Below are 20,801 nucleotides of genomic sequence, written 5' to 3'. Positions count from 1 at the left end.
GATGAACCTCAGCTCCATTATTTGCAAAATAGAGGCAAGAACAGATCCTCCAACACAAAGCTGCCTGGCAGCACAAACGAGATTATGCATGTGAGCAGCTTGGCATAGTACCTGGCACAAGGTAAATGCTCAGTACTGTTAATTGATGCTATTGTAAGTGATTAGTATTTTCTAATAATTGGCTGGATTCAAAACTCTGTGCTTCCTTTGTTGCAGACATTGATGAATGTGCCTTACGAACCCATACCTGCTGGAACGATTCTGCCTGTATCAACCTGGCAGGGGGCTTCGACTGCCTCTGTCCCTCTGGGCCCTCCTGCTCTGGTGACTGCCCCCACGGAGGAGGAGTGAAGCGCAATGGGCAGGTGTGGACCCTGAAAGAAGATAGGTGTTCTGTCTGCTCCTGCAAGGTAAGGTTGATGCATACTGCAGAACTTGTGATGGTGCTTTTTGCTCTTCCTCCCCACCTCTTCCCCCAGCCTGTTGACCCATGGGCGTCCTGTGGTTCTAATCTACCCGACAGCTAATGATGATGCTGGGTGGCAGGCATACCTGCTCTTAGTGAAAAGTGAGGTGTGAGTTTGAGAAGGGGCTGCAGGGCCGAGAAGCCAGTTAGTCCTCCCACTGAGGGCCTGCAGTGCCTTTCAGGTTGGTCGGCTGAGAGCTTTAATGAGCCCTCATCCCACACGTATACAAACTTGCTAATAAGAACTAGTCTTTGCCTTAAATGATCACCTGTATGAACTTGCTCCTTCCTGTGGTGACATTATCCAGAAAAGCAAGGCTCAGAGACCTGCCTCCAGTGGTCAGAGACAGGCCAACCTCCATGCTGAACAAATGATAATGATAATATGGAGGCCTCCTCTTAAATGATACATTCTTTGTTGTTCTCAGCGCCAGGCTGCTCCTTACATTAAGTTGTTCGGAAGTGACTTTAATGCTTATGGAAATAAAATTCTGTCATCGACTGGTTTTGCTTTATGCTTTTGCAAAATGGGCCTATCAAGTGTTCGATTTCCTTGTGCGTTATTTCAGCTTTTGTTGATCTTGCCGATTCAGTTTCCTTTGATAGTGCTTTGCTGTAGCTCTTTCATTGTATAGTTATGACTTTTGGGATGAGGCTGTTTAATCTTGGGCTTTATGGGCATGGGAACCACAAGAAATTACTTGCTGAGTAGCCTCAGAGAGCTGGTCTCCTGAGAAATTCCGAGTGCTCCCTAAAAACCGTTTAAAAAGACCTTGGAAAAAACTGCAATTCTTTTACTTGCCTTCTGGTTGGTCATATCTCCAAGAGACCTGGAGCACCTACTTAGGAGACCTATATTATCAAGTCTTTAGATCATTACCCACAACACCCATTTTCCCCTTTATTAATAAACCTAGTTTAGTACATCCAAACTTAGGTCTACTACCCCCCACCTATGGAGCACCTCCCATGTTCCAAGCAATCTGTAATTTAAAAACAGTATCACGTTTAATATAGCTCAATTTTGAAAGGTGGGGAAACTGAGTTTCTAAGTCATAGGGCAGATAATGTCCTAAATATCACAAGACATAAATGTTTAAGCTGGGAGTTGAATTCCACTTGCTTGCCCCCCATTTCATAGTTTTCTCATCTTGCCCTATGTCCTGTAACACTCTACAGATGATATGGTGATGTAATTGGCACACGTGAAACCAATTAAGCAATCAGTCAACCCAACTTGCCTGAGCGCAAACTCCCAACTCAGTACTAAGTTAATGAATGTGTGGGACATTCCCTCAAGAAGTTTTCAAGTTATTAAGTACAAATATTAAACCATGTGGCATTGACTCAAAGGGAAAAAGTTTTTAAGCGAAGAGAAGCTCCTTGTGGGTTAGAAGAGTTGAGAAGGGCTTATGGAAGAGGTTGGCACTTAGGTCTCCATTCTGCAAGCAAAACGTAGAAAATTTCCTCTTCTAGTACTTTTCCAGAAAATATTGTTTTTCTGAACTTTGGAGGGTTATCACAACCTGACCCCATATTTATTTGAGGCTCTGTAGATCCCCATGCCCTGGAATAGGCAAAACATTTTAGTTGAATCTTGACTAGGGTAAAACTAACATTTCTTTTTCAGTTTTGGTTTTATTTAAGCCCATGATAAAGCATGGGACTTACCAATCATTTACAGCTTTCCAAAGCTTCATTAACTGTGCTAACAACCCAACCAGCCTAAGTTGATTGATTTTAATTTTCACTCATAAAGTTCCTTTTAAGTCTTAAGAGAATTAGACTGAAGTTGCCACAGGAGATACACAGTATTTTTTATCTTATTTTGTTAATATAGTGCCAACCCCATCACCACTGTCTCCTTTATAAAGTACTGGGCAGACTTCTTTTCATACATCTTTTTTCTTCCTAATTGGATTTATTATTCATTAATAGTATATCTTTCAGGAGGTTGTGGAGGATGAAGAAGGTCTTATTTAATGAGCTGAATAAAGACCCTTAAATCAAATTGTATAAGTAATCATCAAAAAAAGAATTTATTTGTGACCCTTCTTGTTTGTTTCCATTATTTATAGTTGAAGGTGTTCCATTCTTATTTTTTTTAAATTTCAATTACAGTTTACATGCAATACTATATTAGATTCAGGTATATAACATAGTGATTTAACATTTATATAACTTTATAACTTATGAAGTGATTGCCCTGGTAAGTCTAGAACTCATCTGACACCATACATAGTGATTACACTATTATTGAACACTAGAGGCCCAGTGCACGAATTCGTGCACTGGTGGGGTCCAGCCGACCCACCCTGATGGGGACCATAGGGGGTGGGCTGGCTGGGGCGAGGGGCCGTGGCCAGTTTGCCGGCCGCCCCCACCCCCAATCGGAGTGGGGTGCCCGCTTGAGGGCAAGGGGCTGTGAGCAGCTTGCCGGCCAGCCCCACCCGATTGGGTGCCCGCTCGGGGGCGAGCCAAGGAGCTGAAGGAGTTCCAGTCATTCTGCTGTTCAGTCAATTTGCATATTACCCTTTTATTATATAGGATACTCCCTGTGCTGTACTTTAAATCCCTGTGATTATCTTTATAACTGGCAATTTGTATTTCTTAATCCCTTCTCCTTTTTCATCTATCTTCCAAAACCCTCCTATCAGACAACCATCTGTTTTGTTAGTTTATTTATATTGTGTGTTTTTTTATTTCACAATAAGTAAACTAATACGTTATTTGTCTTTCTCTGTCTGATTTAATAGCATAATACCCTCTAGGTCCATCCATGTTGTCGCAAATGGCAAATATTGGCAAATATCTTTGTCCATTAAGTAGGTTTGATGGATTCCTTGGCTGTGTAAAACTTTTTAGTTTCATGTAGTCCTGTTTGGGGTTTTTTTCCCCTTTTGTTTCCCTTGCCCAAGGAGACATATCCAAAAAAATATTGCTAAGAGCAATGTGCAAGAGTGTACTGCCAATGTTCTCTTTTAGGAATTTTATGGTTTTGGGCCTTACATTTAAGTCTTTGGTCCACTTTGAGTTTATTCTTGTATATGGTATAAGAAAGTGATCCAGTTTTATTATTTTGCATGTATCTGTCCATTTTCTCAACATCATTTATTGAAGAGACTGGCTTTACCACATTGCATATTCTTGTCTTCTTTTTCATAGATTTATTGATCATATAAGCATGGGTTTATTTTCTGCCTTCTCTATTCTACATTGACCTGTGGGTCATTTTTTGGATGCCTTTCCTTTCCTGTTTTGACTACTACAGACTTGTAGTAGTTTGGTATTTCTTTTGATACAATTGTAAATGGGATTGTTTTCTTAAAGTCTTTTTCTGATGGTTGGTTATTGGTTCATATAAATGCAACTGATTTCTAAATATTAATTTTGTGTCCTGCTATTTTACTGAATTCATTTATTAGTTCTAATAGGGTGTCTTTTTGTGTGTGGATTCTTTAGGGTTCTCTATAGTCAGTATCATGTCATCTGCAAATAATGAGTTTTACTTTTTCCTTTCAAATTCAAATCTTTTATTTTTTTATTTTTGTCTGATTGCTATGGCTAGAACTTCCAATATCTTGTTGAATAAAAGATATCCCTTTTCTTGTTCCTAGCTTTAAAGAAAAAGCTTTTAGCTTTCCACTGTTGAATATGATGTTAGCTGTGTGTTTGGCATTTATGGCCTTTATTACATTTAGTTATATTGTTTATCCCCACTTTCCTGAGAGTTTTCACCATAAATCTGTGTTGGATTTTGTCAAATGTTATTCTGCATCTATTGATGTGATTATATGATGTTTATCCTTCATTTTATTTATGTGATGTATCATGTTAACCGATTTGTGGATATTGATCCTGGCTGACATCCCAGGAATAAGTCCTACTTGATCACGGTATATGATCTTTTTAATATGTTGTTGAATTTGATTTGCTCATATTTTGTTGAGGATTTTTGCATCTATGTTCATCATGGATATTGTTCTAAAATTTTTTGTAGTGTGTGTGTGTGTGTGTGTGTGTGTGTGTGTGTGTGTGTGTGTGTTTTAATCTGTATAATGCTAGCTTTGTAAAATGAGCATGGTAGTTTTTCTTTCATTTCAATTTTTTGGAATAGTTTGAGAAGAATAGGTATTAATTCTTCTTTGAATGTTTGGTAAAATTCACCTGTGAAGCCATGTGGTCCAGGTCTTTTGTTTGTTGGGAGTTTTTTTATTTTATTACTGATTTTATTTTATTAAAGTTATCATTCTCTTCAGATTTTTGTTCTTCCTGATTCAGCTTTGAAAGATTGGTATGTTTCTAGAAATTTATAAATATTTCCAGGTTTGTCCTACATTGGGTGTGTAAATGTTTATAGGAGTTATATCCTTTTGTTAGCTTGATCCCTTTATCATTATGAAATGCCCTTCTTTGTCTGTTACAGCCCCTTTTTAAGGTCTATTTTGTCCCTTAAGTATTGCTACTCCTACCCCAGCTTCCTTTTTTTTTCATTTCTAGTTGCATAAAATATGTTTTTCCATCCTTTTACTTTCATTCTGTATGTTCCTTTTGATCTGAAGTGGGTCTCTCATAGGCAGTATATATACTCTGCCGGAAGTAGTAGGTGTTGTTCTGTTCTATTCTAATTTGATAAGAAAAAAATCTCCAGTATTTAATCCACCAAATTGAATATTTTGGAGGCTAAGAAATAAAACCAAGGTTGGGATATAAAATACTGACTTTTTAATCATATCTGTGATGTTTCAAATCCAAGTAAAACCAAATTACACAAGCCAACACAGGGTCGATGCTTACTTTTGTAAGAAAAGAAGAAAAAAAAAGCAGGGTCAGCATTCTTTTAAAAGGCCACTTTCCCCTTGAGATTCAACATACCAGGTTATTGTTTCATGCCGATTGGAAAAAAGGCTTTGAAACATGTCCAGTACTGAATGGAGTTCAAAGATAAAGGTAGGCTGGCACAGTGGATTTAGCTTTTGTTTAGATGCTATGTGCTTCCTTGGCAGGGACAATGATTTTGTGCACCTTTTGCCCATGTAATTGACTAGACACAGAATGATTGCTGTATTGTTTAGAACCCATGCTTCTCCAGCATTACCCATACCACAGAAACACAGATTGAAAAATGGTCCTTCTCTGAGCTTGATTCTTAAATCTTAGTTACAGTCCAACTTCTTTTCATAGATACCCACGTGTGTCTCTTTCATTCGTAAATTTGTCCATGGCCTTAGGAAGACATCTTTATTTTCCACATGGGAAGATGGAGAGATCTCAGGTTTATTGTATTCTAGGAAATGCAGTGTTCTTATATTGGAGATCACAGAGATGAATAGTGAAATGGAAACACAATTAACCAACTGTCATGCCATGGTAAAGTCATGAACAGTTTGCTGTGGGAACATAGGGTGGGGAAGTAGGCTGTATTCTGGGAGGATGCAGAATGGAAAAGGGAATGACTTCACAGAGTAGGTGACCTTTGAGTAAAACCTTAAAATATAAGAAAGTTAGCCAGTTAGAGATGTAGAAAGGTGAATCTCAAACAGAGAAAACAGCAAGAAGATACCAAAGCATAACAATATCTGTTGTGCTAAGGGAAATCTGAAGTGAATGATGAGGTTGGAATATCAGGAGCAAGTAAAGTCTGAGAAAGATATAATTGGTGATGAGCCTGGAGATAAAGACTGACGGGCCATGGAATTTAGACTTTATCCTATGGGAAGCAGAGGATCATGAGAGTGTTTTCATTTAGGATTAGCATGGCCCAATCAAAGTCTGATTCACAGCATGAGGGAAGGACCGAAGAGACCAAATCTAAATGGAGAGATATCACATAGGCTGAAGTAAGGTTCAGAAGAGTAAAGAAAAGAACCCGAAAGATGGATAGAGAGGTAAGATGACATGAAAGATGACACAGAAATGAAATGCTGGGTCCTGATGGATGATGATGTCAGACACTCAGCCTCTGTCACCATGTGTGCCCTCATTCTGTGAGCAAAGAGGAAGCTTCAGAGTGGCACCGCTGAGACTTAGCTGCCCATTTTCCTGGGTGAAAAGAGTTCAGGTGCCACAGACAAGAGAAAGAGCCAGGGTTTGCCCTTTAGACTTGCATTCACTCGATAAATGTTAGATATTATAGTACTTACATTTACTCTCACACCTACACCTTTGCCCACTGCTATCATTAGTAACTGGAAAATCCAGTGGGAGGAAGAGAACAATATACTAAGACCAGATTTCATTTCTGTGCAGTGTTTTTTAATTAAAAAGAGGAGTGAATAGCATTCATCCCGAAACAAAATATAATCCTGAAGACTTGAGCAATACCAGGTCTTGAGTTTTTCTGGGAATTACAGGATGGGTAGGCAAATGCATACCATAAATAACCATTCACCCATCATGTCATAATAAAGTCAGGGACAAATTGCTGTGGCGACACAGAAGGGGGGCAAAGTGAGGAAGACCTTTGCCACAAGATCGTCTAGAATGCTGGCCATTTCACCTGCCCTCATATAAGTCTTTGCCCAGAAATTGAAGAAGATGGCCATGGTAGGGCTTCTTCACTTCCTTCAGGCAAGGAGAGAATAACCCTGTCTGCAAGGAGTAATATAGTCCTTCCATTCTCCACGCTCACTCATAGAGCAAAGAACAGGGATGAGTCAGACTGTGCCTGGAGCCATAGTAGCAGTTAGCTTTCTGGAATCCTGCAACCTATTCATTAAAAGAAAAATGCTTTTCTTTGTTCTCTAAGCCTAACATGCAGCATTGTCAATACCCTCCTAGCTAGGGTGCTCTTGATGGCAGGAGTTGGCTGTATAAGCTCTAAGATTGTTTCCTTTTCTTTGAAAGATGAACATATTGGCTGGTTTAGTTCTGCCCTCAAAACTCTGGTTTTGTCAAAAAGCAGGGTCTCCACGTCCATTCCCCCCACTCCATCTTCCTACTGTGCTGTTTCAAACCCTTTCTTTTCATCGCAGGAGCTTGAGGGCTACACCGCACTAATTCCCTAATTGACTGGGCACTTTGGTTCTCCATCAGTGGTTCTCAAACTTTCCCTTACCAGAATGACCTGGAGGGCTGGTTGATCACTGACTTAACTTTCAGATACTGTGACTTAGTAGGTCTGGGTTGGGGCACAACTATTTGCTTTTCTGACTAGTTCCTGGGAGATTCTAATGGTGCTGGTCAGAGGACTACACTTTGAGAACCAAGCCCCAATAACCCTTCTTATCTCAGATTGTCTGAAATCATTTTTCCGACCCTCTAGCCTCCTCATGATACAAAATCATTATTATAAAATTCCAGATTGGGATCTAGTTCCTGTTTTGTTATTACATGGGACAGCCATTTCCACTCTCTGGGCCTGGTTTCTTCTTCATTAGAGTGAGACAGTTGGATTAAATGACAGCTAAAGGTTTTCAACCCTATGAGCTAATTAAAGAGGACTAAGGGATTAGTTTGTGGAAGTAATCTGAAGGCATAATTAATATTTTAGAAAACAATTGGATATCACAGTTCAATAAATTTGTATCTGAGGAGGTAGAACAAATGTGTCTATAGTACCATGCCTAATTGTATACTTTATAACAGAGATCAGATAACTTTTTCTGTGAAGGGCCAGATAGGCTTTGCATACTGTAAGGTTTCTGTCTCAAATATTCAATTCTGACGTTGTGTGAAAGCAACTACAGTCAGTATGTAAATGAATAAGGGAAGCTATGTTACAATAAAACTTTATTCATAGAATCAGATGACTGTCCAAATTTGGACTCTGGGTGGCAAGTTTGCCAAACCCTGCTTTATATTATTATTCAATTTACATAAATAATTTTACCTAAGTCCACCTTCTTGATTTAAAAGTTCTGAAACTGTGGCAGAAAGAAAACTAGTAATAATTATGCAATCTGGAGTAAATGTATCAATGTGTGAACTATTCAGTAATAAAATGTATAATTTACATAATAAAACATAATTTTCTGATACAGAGTAAGAATAAATTAGTTTTTTATTTGCTAGGGAAGTATGTGTTACTGCTTTTTTAAAATTCAGAAGCAATTCAAATATTACAATACTTATTAGTTGTTTATAGCTGAACTTTCAGTATAAAACTGCATACAAGCATTCCTATGGTAGAAGAGTTGGAAAATACGTCTTTGGCATTTAAGTGGGGATTGTTCTGACCACTCCAGCTGGGGTAAAGGTCAAGCTCTGAGAATGACCCCAGGGATCATGGCAAGAAGGATTACTCACCTTCAGTTGGAACCATTCTCTTGCCAAATTTGGATTCTAGTGCGATTGTGCTCTGTGAGCTGAGGTTTTATAATGGCTTTCTCATTGAATTAATGAAGTCACCTGTGACATTTTCATTATTAAAAATGATTTTCTTGACAGTTACCCTGTAATTTAAAGCCAAAGTGAACGTAGCCATTGTTCTGAACATGTTAGAGACTAAGAGGGGCCCATTTGGCATTTTCACATAATTGATGAGATGTGAAATTGCTTTATTTTACACTAAGCTGGAGGCTATTCGCTTATTCTTATTCATCCTTTTAGTCTGCACATTGGGAGAATCCTGACACTCTGATTGGGTCTCATTGTCTTTTGTATAGCAGCCAATTCCAAAAGAATCTATTTCCGTGTTCCTGGTACTCATGGATACAGCTATGTAGGGTCTTGAAGACTGATTCTTCTGTATTTGGGGGGAGAGGGGGGAGTAATATTGTGCCCACTGAGCTGACCACATCGTATCATGTCATAGGTATTATTGCTTTTCTTAGCTTCTGTTGATTAAAGAAAACCTTTAGGGAGTCATTTTAGACAATGGGTACATGAGAAAAATATATTAGTGAACTAAAAACAATGGTATATGAGCTATAAGCCATTACTCTATTGGAAGATTCCTAGGATCTAACCACTTCTTTGTTCAGACTAGCTGCATTCTGATTCAACTCAACTCTAGTTAAGCAATGAGTTGCTCTCTTTCCAGAAACACACATACATGAATATGTGTGTACATATGCATGTGTATATATATGTTATTATGTAAAATTTCCCAGGAGCCAAGAGATCAAGAAAGGGGCTGTCAACTCCAGCATTACATTATAAGTTTCTTAAGGGAATATACATAAGAAATTCATCTTGCTTGGTGATAAGATGACATAGATATTAGCTGCACCACTACAGAATGTTCTAAGGGTTTATATAGGACAGGGCAGGATAGATAGGGGTACTGGGGTGTGACTCACCCCAGAAAAGGGAAAAAACAGCTTCCATGCTTTCTCACGGTAAGGCAAAAGACTGTTGCAGGAACCAGCACCCCGTGGAGCACAGGGAGGGGTCAATCAGGCTGTCTCTGAGGGATTTAAGGGAAACAATCTGTATTCTGCCTGGGATCCAGGTGGCAGGTCCTGCTCAGACAGTGGTCACATCATGGAATGGTCTTTCTTCCACTAACGTATAAGTCTTTCATCCTGTAGTATTTTGGAACATTATGATTTCTTGTCTTTTTTATTTTAATTTATTGGAGTAACATTGATTAATAACATTACATAAATTTCAGGCTTACAACTTTATAACATATCGTCTGTATACTCTATTGTGTGCTCACCAACTGAAGTCTAGTCTCCTGTCACCATGTATTTAACTCCCTTTTCCCTCTTTGTCCTTTCCCTACCCCCTTCTCAGGTAATCAACATTCTGCTGTCCGTATCTATGAAGTTTGTTTGTTTGTTCCTTTGTGGCTTTTTGTTTTATATCCCATATATGACTGAAACTAAAGGCCTGGTACATGAAAATTCATGCACTGAAGAGGGCACCCTCAGCCTGGCCTTCCCCCTATCACAGTCTAAGAGCCCTCAGGGACAGGAGGCAACCTGGTGATCAGGGGTAGGTGACGCCCCATCATACCTCTGCTGCTGCCACTGCTGGCAGCGCAAGCCTTGGCTGGCCCTGGTTACCTGAGCCTCAGGCTGCCCTGGGCAGCCACCTTCTGAGGCTTTCCTGTACCTTGGGCCGGCCCTGGGTGTCTGGACAGCTGCCATCCAAGGTTTGCCTGCGCCTCAGGCCAGCCCTGGGCAGCTGTGGGGCTGAGGGGACTGGTGGACTCCAGAGGCAGGTACGCCAGTGGGCACCACCATCTTTGAGGGTGTGGCAGTTAATTAGCATATTCCCTCCTTATTGGCTGTCAGTGCCGCCATCTTTGAAGGCAGGGCAGTCAATTAGCATAGTCCTTCTTTATTGGCTTTGGTCGCCGCCATCTTTGGGACTGTGTGAGAGTCAAATAGCATATTCCCTCTTTATTAGGCTCTTGCTCTTTTCCATATGACTTATTTCACTTAGTATGATACTCTAAGATCGATCCATTTTGTCGCACATGGCAATGTTTTTTCTTTCTTATGTCTAAGTAGTATTTCATTGAATATATGTATCATTTTTTTCTTCATTCATCCCTCCATCAAAGGACACTGAAATTGCTTCCATATCGTGGCTTTTGTTAATAAAGCTGCAATTAACATCCTATCTAATAAAAGAGTAATATGCAAATTGACCATCACTACAAGACACAAGATAGCTGCCCCATGTGGTCAAAGATGGCTGCCCCCATGTGGACACAAGATGGCTGCCACAAGATGGCCTGCAGGGGAGGGCAGTTGTGGGCAATTAGGGGTGACCAGGCCAGCAGGGGAGGGCAGTTGGGTGGGACCAGGCCAGCAGGGGAAGGCAGTTGGGGGGTTACCAGGCCTGCAGGGGAAGGCAGTTGAGTGGGGACTAGGCCTGCAGCGGAGGACAGTTGGGGCAGGGACCCAGCCCCTCAGGGTAGGGCAGTTGGGGGGTACCGGGCCTGCAGGGGATGGCAGTTTTGGGGGGGCCCAGGCCTGCAGTGGAGGGTAGTTGGGGGGGACCAGACCTGCAGAGGAGGGCAGTTGGTGGGACCAGGCCTGCAGGGGAAGGCACTTGGGCGGGACCAGGACAGGGGAAGGAAGTTGGGGGGACCCAGGCCTGAAGGGAAGGGCAGTTGGGGGGGACCAGGCCTGCTGGGGAGGGCAGTTGTGGGTGATCAGGCCAGCAGGGAGGGCAGTTGGGGGAGACCAGGCCAACAGAGGAGGGCAGTTGGGGGGGACCAGGCCTGAAGGGGAGGGTAGTTGCAGGAGTCCAGGCCAGCAGGGGAGGGCAGTTGGGGGGGGACTAGGCCTGCAGCAGAAGACAGTTGGGGCGGGGACCCAGGCCCTCAGGTAAGGGCAGTTGGGGAGGACCAGGCCTGCAGGGAGGACAGTTGTGGGGGGGGCAGTCTTTCAGGGGAGGGCAGTTAGGGGTGACCACGCCAGCAGGGGAGGGCAATTAGGGGCTATCGGTCTGACCGGGGAGCAGTTAGGCATCAATCAGGCTGGCAGGGGAGTGGTTAGGGGGTGATCAGGCTAGCAGGCAAAAGCAGTTAGGGGCAATCAGGCAGAGGCAGGTGAGTGGTTGGAGTCAGCAGTCCTGGATTATGAGAGGGATGTCCAACTGCCTGTTTAAACAGGCATCCCTCAAGGGGTCCCAGATTGGAGAAGGTGCAGGCTGTGCTGAGGGACAACCAACACGCCCCCCCCCCCCCCCCCGTGCATGAATTTCATGCACCGGGCCTCTAGTAGGAATATATATATATATATATATATATATATATATATATATATATATATATATGGCAAATGTTTTCCATTTTTTCAGATCGATGCCAAGAAGAGAGATTGCTGGTTAATATGGTAGCAATATACTTAATTTTTTGAGGAACATCCATACTGTTTTCCATAGTGGCTACACCAATTTAAATCCCACCAGCATAGTGCATGGATTCCCTTTTTTCCTCATCCTCACCAACACTCATTTCTTGTCTTATTGATAATTATGTGTCCATCAGCCTGGCTTGCAGGGATCAGTGGACCACTCCGCTGCTGTAGCCTGGCCTTACCCACCAGTTCGTCAGGCCCCAGCCCACTGTCTGCATTAAAGTGGCAGGCTGCCAGGGAGGAGCCCAAGGCCAGGCTGGGTGCTGCGCTGCTCCTGCTTATCCTGGCACTACTGCACCCACATGCAGGGGGAGTGTCCACTGCAGGGCTCGCCAGCCGTCAGCTTGGCATCTGGCACCCGTCTGTCAGCTGAGTGGCACTCCCGCTATGGGGCAACTAGGGGGCAACTCCCGCATTGAGCATCTGCCCCCTGGTGGCCAGTGCATGTCCTAGCTACCTGCTGGTTACCTGGTTGCTTAGGCTTTTATATATGTAGACTAGGGGCCCGGTGCACGAAATTCGTGCACTGGGGAGGGGTCCCTCAGCCCAGCCTGCCCCCTCTCACATACTGGGAGCCCTCAGGGGATATGCTTCTGATGGCTTAGGTCCACTCCCAATGGGGAGCGGGCCTAAGCCACAGTCTGGCCTCCCTTTGCAGGAGGTGACCAGGTTGATCAAGGGAGAACGCCAGCCCCATCACCCCCCTGCTGTGGCACTGCCAGTCACTGCAGCCACCAAGGTATTTTCATCAACACAGACTCTAGTCCCTTCACCATGAAAAAAATGACAACTTTTTTTAGGCATTTTCAAGATGTATCTTTCATAGGATATGACATTTCTTTCTTTATTTTTATTTTATACAGGCTTTAGGCTTGGGAAGGGGGGCCCCCTGCCCCTTCGATGGCCAGCTGGGAGTGACCTGGGTGCCAAGGAGGTTCCCGGGACCCAGGTATGTATGCAAATTAACCTCCATCTTTGTTGGGTTAATTTGCATACTCACTCTGATTGGCTGTGGGAGTAGCCGAGGTTCAGTCAATTTACATGTTTCTCTATTATTAGGTAAGATAGCCATTCTGACAGGTGATATCTCATTGTGGGTTTGATTTGCATTTCCCTTATAATTAGTTAGGTTGAGCATCTTTTCATATATTTGTTGGCCATCTGTATGTCCTCCTTAGAAAATTGTCTCTTCAGTTCCTCTGCTCATTTTTTATTTTATTTCCCTTTTTGAAAATTTAAATTTAACAGAGTGACATTGGTTAATGAAAATATATAATAAAGAACTCATACATTACAACAACAAAATAAAACAATTATTTTTTAATCAGATGGTTTTATTTTATTGTTGAGATGTGTAAGTTCTTTATATATTTTGCGTATTAGCTACTTATTGGATTCTAATAGTCTTTAACCTTTTGCACTCGGATGTCAAGTGTGACCCGACACGGTTAGCATTAGAATAAAGGAAGAGAGAAAAAAGCAAGCGAGTGTAAAGGGTTAATATTCTATATTTATAATTGCATCTTCTGCAAAAAGTGACAGTTTTACTTCTTCATTTCCAATTTGGATGCCTTTTATTTCTTTCTCTGGCCTGATTGTTCTAGCTAGGACTTCCAGCAGTAGGATAAATAACAGTGACAAGAGTGTGCATCTTGTCTTGTTCCTGATCTAAGCAGAGGCCACCAGTCTATGTCTCTATCTTTCCCCCTCCCTCCCACCATTTCCAAAGAAAAATCAGTGGAAAAAATATCTTCAGGTGAGGATTCACATCAACAACAACAGTATAGATTAAGTCAATTTGGTCTAATATGTCATGTAAGATCAATATTTCCTTAATAACTGTCTGTTTGGGTGATCTATCCATTGCTGTCATTGGGATATTCAGATCCTCTACTATAATTGTGTTTTTTGTCACTTTCTCTCTTTAGTAATTTTTAAAAATATATTGTGGTACTCCCAAGTTGGGTGCAAATATATTGATGTTATGTTATCTAGATGAATTATCATCTTTATCATTATAAACTACCCATCTTTGTTTCTTGTTACTTTTTGGATCTTGAAATCTACTTTGTCTAAGTACCCCTACACCCACTTTTCTCTGGAGGCTATTTGCTTAAAGTATCTTCCATGACTTCACTTTGTTGAACCTATGCTTCTCTTTGGAGCTGAGTGTCCTGTTGGTGACATAATTAGGTCTTGGTTTTTTTTAATCTATCTTGCTACTCTGTGCCTTTTGATTGATGAACTTACATTTATATTTAGGATAATTGTTGATATATGAGGACTTACTATAGCTATTTTATCTTTTGTTTTGTTTTCTGGTTGCTCTGTATCTCCATCTATTTTCCTCTAGTGATTCTGTCTTCTATTGTAATTTGATGGTTTTCTCTCATTTTTCTGTGTGTTTTGGGCCTTAGCTCTGGAATTTTGTTTTGTTACCATTATGGTTGTGTAAAATTTCTTGTACATATAATAATCCTTTTTCTTCTAATTGCAGTGTATATTCATTCACCTGTACCTGCTCAGTCCTTTTCCTCCACCCATTTGATGATTTTGTCACAAATTATCCCTTTTTATGTTGTACATTCATTATCAAATTACTGTAGTTACAGCATTTTTAATGCTCTTTCCCACTTAACCTTTATGTTGTAATAGTTTAGTAATTTATTTTGAAGTAGATTTGCAGTTTCCTGCTTCTGTGTGTCTGTTAATCATCTTACTCAGAGTTTCCTATAATTTTGTCTTTGGTTTCTAATAAGAGAGCTCCTCTCAACATATCTTGTAATGGAGTTTTTGTGGTGGCAAATTCTTTTAACTTTTGTCTGGGAAAGCCTTCATTTCTTGTATATCGTTGAGTTTCTATGTGACTGCAATCTTGAGTTCTCTGTTATTTAAACCACAGTAGCTCATGACTCTGAACTTGGTTTCTAGACACTTTTTATTTTCTTACATTACTCCAATATAACCTTGGTTGTTCTCCATATTTGATGGATTGTTTCACTGTCGGTGCATTTTGAGGTAGTGCTCTCTTTTCTTGTGTAAATACTGGTTTGCTCAATAATTCAGCAGGTTGGTAAGGAGAGCGTTTTATTTGTTTTTTAGTAGGTGTTATTATAGCACACTTTTTTGTGCTGCTTGGATCTTGGTGTAGCGGCATTGCTTTGGTTAAGAAGAGTGCCTCATATTCACCTTGATGGTTGGTGTGCTGTCTGTAACCAGCTCAACTCAGTTATGGGGCACCACCATTGTGGTGGGGGAATGTGGCACGTGGTGGAAAACCGATTTGCTAGCTCCCAGAGCTACCTTCTTTTGCAGCTGTTTTTGGCTTTGCCAAGGCCTTTGGGGAAGAGGCAGGTTCATGATCTAGTGGTTCTACCCCCTTTGGGTTATGGCTTTTGACTCCACCGTTTTGTTTAAAGCTTCCCAGCCACATCTATAATGGGGTGGACAGTAAGGGAGATAGAAACTGCTTCTGCCCCTTTTACACTCCAGACCATATAGTGTGAGGATGGTAGCCAACTGCTCTCCCACTACCGCACTCAATGAAGCCATGGTGGACAACATCGCTGCCCCCATCTATTCCAATTCACCCACCTTCAGATGCCCTGAGGCATAGGTCTTTCAGGTGTGTTTGTGTTAAAGTTATCCAAATTGTAAATTTAAGGGAAGAAACAATGGAGTCTCTCACTCTGCGGTGATGCTGATGTCATTCCCTATTTCTTACCATCTCTTATATAATAGAGCCGGTGCATAGGATTTGAGAGAAAGCATTTTCATCCTGTTAAGTTATTATATATGTAGCTAGTACATATCCTTTTCATTCTCCATAAAGAGTGTAAAGCATTTCAAGATTGCCACTCTAGTTGACTGTAAGCTTATATCAGTAAGTCCTGTCTTATTCAACATTGTTATTGATGAAGTAAATGAAGACCCTGAGGGAAAGTCCATCAAGTTTACAGATATCACTAAGCTGTGAAGAAGGACAAAATATGGTGGATGACAGAAACAGCATTTAGAAATCATTGTGACAGGCAGCAGAGATGAAATGGATCTAACAAGGTGAAATACAATATGGATAAACATCAAGTTTTACACTTTCTGCCTCCAAACAACCAACTGTGCAAGATGGAATAAGGCTTAATGGGGTTTTAGTCTTCATTAAGCTCAATATAAGTCAACACTATGACAAGCCAGAGTAAGTAAGAAAGTATAGCACTTAAAATAAGATGATCATGAATCCCACTGCACTCTGTGTTGGTCAGACCATTACTGATGAATTTTATTTAGTTCTCTAATTGAGCTACGTTTTTTGAGAAATGGAGATATAAGTTTCTACTCTACATAATTATTAGGATTAAATGTGATAATGCATAGAAAAGACAGCACAATGTGTGCTACAAAATAAGTGTTGAAATTATGGTAGATTAGTAATATTATTGGAAATACTCAAAATTGTTGAAGAAGGCAACTACAATAGATTTCAAAATTTTGGGGACTGGTCAAAACATTGGAGATCTTTAATGCAGAGATGAGATGATTCACTGGATGCATAAATACTTTCTTTTAAAAACAGAAGATTTGAAATGTAACGGATGGGTTTGGTAGTTCTGTGATTACCAAGGCTATGAACAAGGATCAATGATTAGAGGCAACAAAAAGTCCAATTTTTATCATTTGGACATGTACAGAGAAATATATTTTAAATGACTTCCATAACAGTGAGTTCCTGGAGAGGTTCAAGCACAAAGGCTTGATGACTTTTGAATATTTTTGCCTTAGAAAGGATTAAAGTATAGTTCAGAGGTTTCATTATGTGTCCTTTAAGGTACCCTTGGCCCTGAGATTCTATGGTTTTATAAATACCCAGCAAAGCAGTTATAATCATAAATGGTTGATCACAGGTCTCACCTTACATTTTCAGCTTCCTTGTATGAGGTGAAAAATTACTATGAACAACAGACATAAAAGAAATATGCTGAAAATTGTTCAGTCTTAAAGTTTGAACGCTGTTGACTCTCAGTTAGTTAAAAGTATCATTATAGAGTACCTTTATAATTTCAGAGCTATTACTGCAGAAATTTTACTGTGTTAATAATTTGGGGACCTAACTGCTTCAAGATAGCACCCGATTATAGCCCCCAGCAATAACCTAAAGACTGTCTTGTAGAAGCAGGTTGTTATGAAACCAGAAGACCTGGAGGTGCTGCTTAGAGAATCACTACCTCTGTGATACTGAATGACATTTAGCCCTTCTGGGCCTCAGTTGCTTTCCCTGTAAAAGGGTATGGTCAGACTTCCTCCCAGAGTTGAGGTAGAGATAAAATTAGATGAATGCATTTGAATGTGCTAGTCCGTATCATTATGAACTGGGAAAAGTAAAATATCATGATTTTGAACTCGAATTCTTGCTCATATGTGCATTCTTACCTGTTTATTTTTTGAAACTCTTTTTCCCCCCATAAATGTTCCTTAGAAAGGGTACTTCTAGAAATAGGATTTCTAAAGAACACTTAGAAAAAAGTTTCCAAAAATATACTGACCTTTTTTAAAAGTTACAAATGTCTCCATTTTCACTTGGGCCGCTTTACAGGCAAGGTCAGGGAAAGAAAAGGGCATGTGTATGGGAGACACACCTGTGCATCTCTTTTGAAAAATCAGGAGGTGGCCGGGGGCATACTGTGACTGTAAGAAATGTTTCCTATGAGCTCTCTAAAGCCTGAGGTTTGATTTTCACAGCGCAGCCCTCATGATGAAACCTCCTTAACCTCATTTCTAAACAGGACGGGAAGATATTCTGCCGACGGACAGCTTGTGATTGCCAGAATCCAAGCGTTGATCTTTTCTGTTGCCCGGAGTGTGACACCAGGGTCACGAGTCAATGTTTAGATCAAAATGGACACAAGCTCTATCGAAGTGGAGACAACTGGACTCACAGCTGCCAGCAGTGCCGGTGCCTGGTATGTCTGCTTCCTTCTGAGGGGGTTAGCCTGTTGCTCTTGAGGGTGGCCCATGGGCTTTAGTTTCCTGCTGTTTGTAATCCTGTGCAGGGAATGTGGGTTCTGTTGCTAAGGAGTACGTGCTTTGCCTGAAGACACTCAGATTCCACTATTTAAAACACTGTGTGAGACAAAAAGAACATAATTATGGGACACATTTGCCCCAAGTTATTACGTTAGCTCACAACTGCTACTTTTTAGCAAATCCATATAATGAAAAATCCCTTTTTGATAAAAAGTTTCAAAACCTTGACATACCGTTCTTATAGAGCCAAATCTTTCATTTCTTGGGACATACTCATGAAAAGTTCCAAAATGGGAGAGAACATAAATGTCAGGGATTGAGTCATGAAGCCGAGAATTGAATCCTGGTTCTCCCGTGTGCTAGCTCTGTGTGATTAACGTGGGCAAGTGTTAGCATTTCACTAATAAATTCTTACAATTGTAAATGTACACAAATGGATGAACATTACGTATTTGGTAGGGTTGTTATGAATATTAGAGATATAGGTAAAGGGGAAATACAATATTTGGCACAGAAATGGTACCTACTGCACAATAATTCCTATTGTTCATATGTCCTAGATTGAAAAATGTGTTTCAGATGCTAAACCTTCATGTAGAAAAAATGCTAATTTGTATTTTAATATAGGGATAATAATGGTATAATCAGATTTGAGATATTCCAGAGAAAATGCTTAATTTCTATTTTTAAATTATACTATAAACAAAGAGTTCCAAGAATATAAAGACTGTTAGGATACTTTATTATCTAAATAATGGTGTTTCCTCTGTGAGGAGTCATACATAACCATTGGAGCTAAGTCATAACTAAGTCAACTTGTAATGGAAATTATTAGCTACGTTTCATAGTTAATTATTTGATTCACTATATGGATACTATGTGGAAAAAAGTATTGGAAGAAATTATGCTTCAAATTTATATCGGATTGTCTAAAATCTCCTGGTTAATGTACAGATAAGTTTAATATAAAACATCCTTCTTAATCATTCCTACTACTGAAGAGTATAACTGAGCTAAATTCAAACCATAGCCATTTTTTCACACTTCCATCCAGGGACAAACCCAACACAACCAGAGAACAAGCTTGCAAATCAGTCTAGAAAATTCCATTTCCTTTTTAAGGTGCCAATCATCAGACATTCAGAAGAATTGGTATTAGTCTCCTCTTCCATCCCTAGCCCTAAGTTTACTATTTTATGGGGAAAATTGAAGCAATTGAACAAATAATTACTGAAGAATAATGTAGGTCATATTGAAGAAATATTCATTGAAGAGTTTGCCTGTGCCAGACTCTGGATGGTAAGCATGGTGCATCATGAAGCTGACCAAAGGCAATAGCCTTGTGAAGCTGACCAAATCATTAGACATGAGTGCCGTGATAACAGAAGAAGCAGGTACCTAGAGAAACGGTTCTAGTGTGGGCCAGTGGAGCCCCAGTGACCAGGTTCTCAGACGTGTGAACACTCCCTTTGGAGTGTAATGTAGGAGGTCCACTGGTTACATGGCACATTTAAAAGCATTGTGAAATGGTTCTTCTGAATTTGCCCAACCTTAACTCTAAATTGGATACTAGAAACTCAGTGTATAACATGGTTGCAATATTACAGTGCTTCGGATTTCCCTTTGACCTCCAAAGAAAGGAATTTCGCTTTGCACACTAGCCAGTACCTTACCATCAATTCATTCATTTGATTGGCATTTATTGACCAAAACTAAGCCCACAACCTGAAAGCTCAAAACTTACTGTGGAGTTGTATTGATAATGATGATAACTAGTATGATACAAAATAATTATAGGCTGCCATGGACACAGTCCTCGGACCTAACTCTTTCTGGGGCTACAGTACAGATGGTCATCAAAAGTACCCTGGAAGAGGCACATTGAACCCACAATGGTGCTAAAGTGGGAACATTCAGTGGGAACAATGATGAGAATCATTGTGCCTCTTCCCCTCTCTTATGCAACAGAATTGTGCATAAGAACAATGATGAAGCATTTTTGGCTTTCTCTCTACAGGAAGGGGAGGTAGATTGCTGGCCACTCCCGTGCCCCACTTTGAGCTGTGAGTACTCAGCCACCTTGGAAGGGGATTGTTGTCCCCGCTGTGTCAGTGACCCCTGCCTGGCTGATAGCATCACCTACGACATCAGGAAAACTTGCCTGGATAGCTCTGGGGTTTCAAGGCTTAGCGGCTCAGTATGGACAATGGCTGGATCTCCCTGCACAACCTGCAAGTGCAAGGTAACTGGATGTCCTGGGATAACCATGCCTCACACAATTGCCAGAGAACACTCACAGGCGGTCGACTCCTGAGGTTTCTGAATGCACAGGTGCCAAGGGCCATGGTGAAAACAGAGGTAGCATTTACTTCTCACAAGAGGTCTTATGTCTGAATGGATCATAGCTGCACTGTATATAAAGGCAAATTCCAAATGAACATGGAATAGAATAGTCCTCTCCTGTGCCTTGAAATTACAAAATTTTAACAATTGACACTAGTCCCAATGATGGCTGACTTAAGCTATTTTGACCTATATATTAAAAAGAAAGA

General features: G+C 40.7%; 1 protein-coding gene across 1 annotated transcript in view; it reads left to right on the top strand.

Annotated features, from left to right (window-relative positions):
• The window catches only part of NELL1 (neural EGFL like 1), a gene marked incomplete at its 3' end in the record, with an annotated part of 683,686 nt that extends 663,123 nt beyond the window's left edge, over window positions 1–20,563 (top strand). The window contains exons 15-17 of the mRNA XM_079788062.1: window positions 217–410; window positions 18,009–18,185; window positions 20,267–20,563. Coding sequence (XP_079644188.1) covers window positions 217–410; window positions 18,009–18,185; window positions 20,267–20,563 — 668 coding nt within the window. The remainder of the gene's footprint in view (window positions 1–216; window positions 411–18,008; window positions 18,186–20,266) is intronic.
• Between the last annotated feature and the right edge of the window lie 238 nt (window positions 20,564–20,801).

Source organism: Cnephaeus nilssonii (genome assembly GCF_951640355.1).
Source record: "Cnephaeus nilssonii genome assembly, chromosome: 13".
NCBI classification, from domain to species: domain Eukaryota; kingdom Metazoa; phylum Chordata; class Mammalia; order Chiroptera; family Vespertilionidae; genus Cnephaeus; species Cnephaeus nilssonii.
This window is presented reverse-complemented; position numbering and strand designations above follow the sequence as displayed.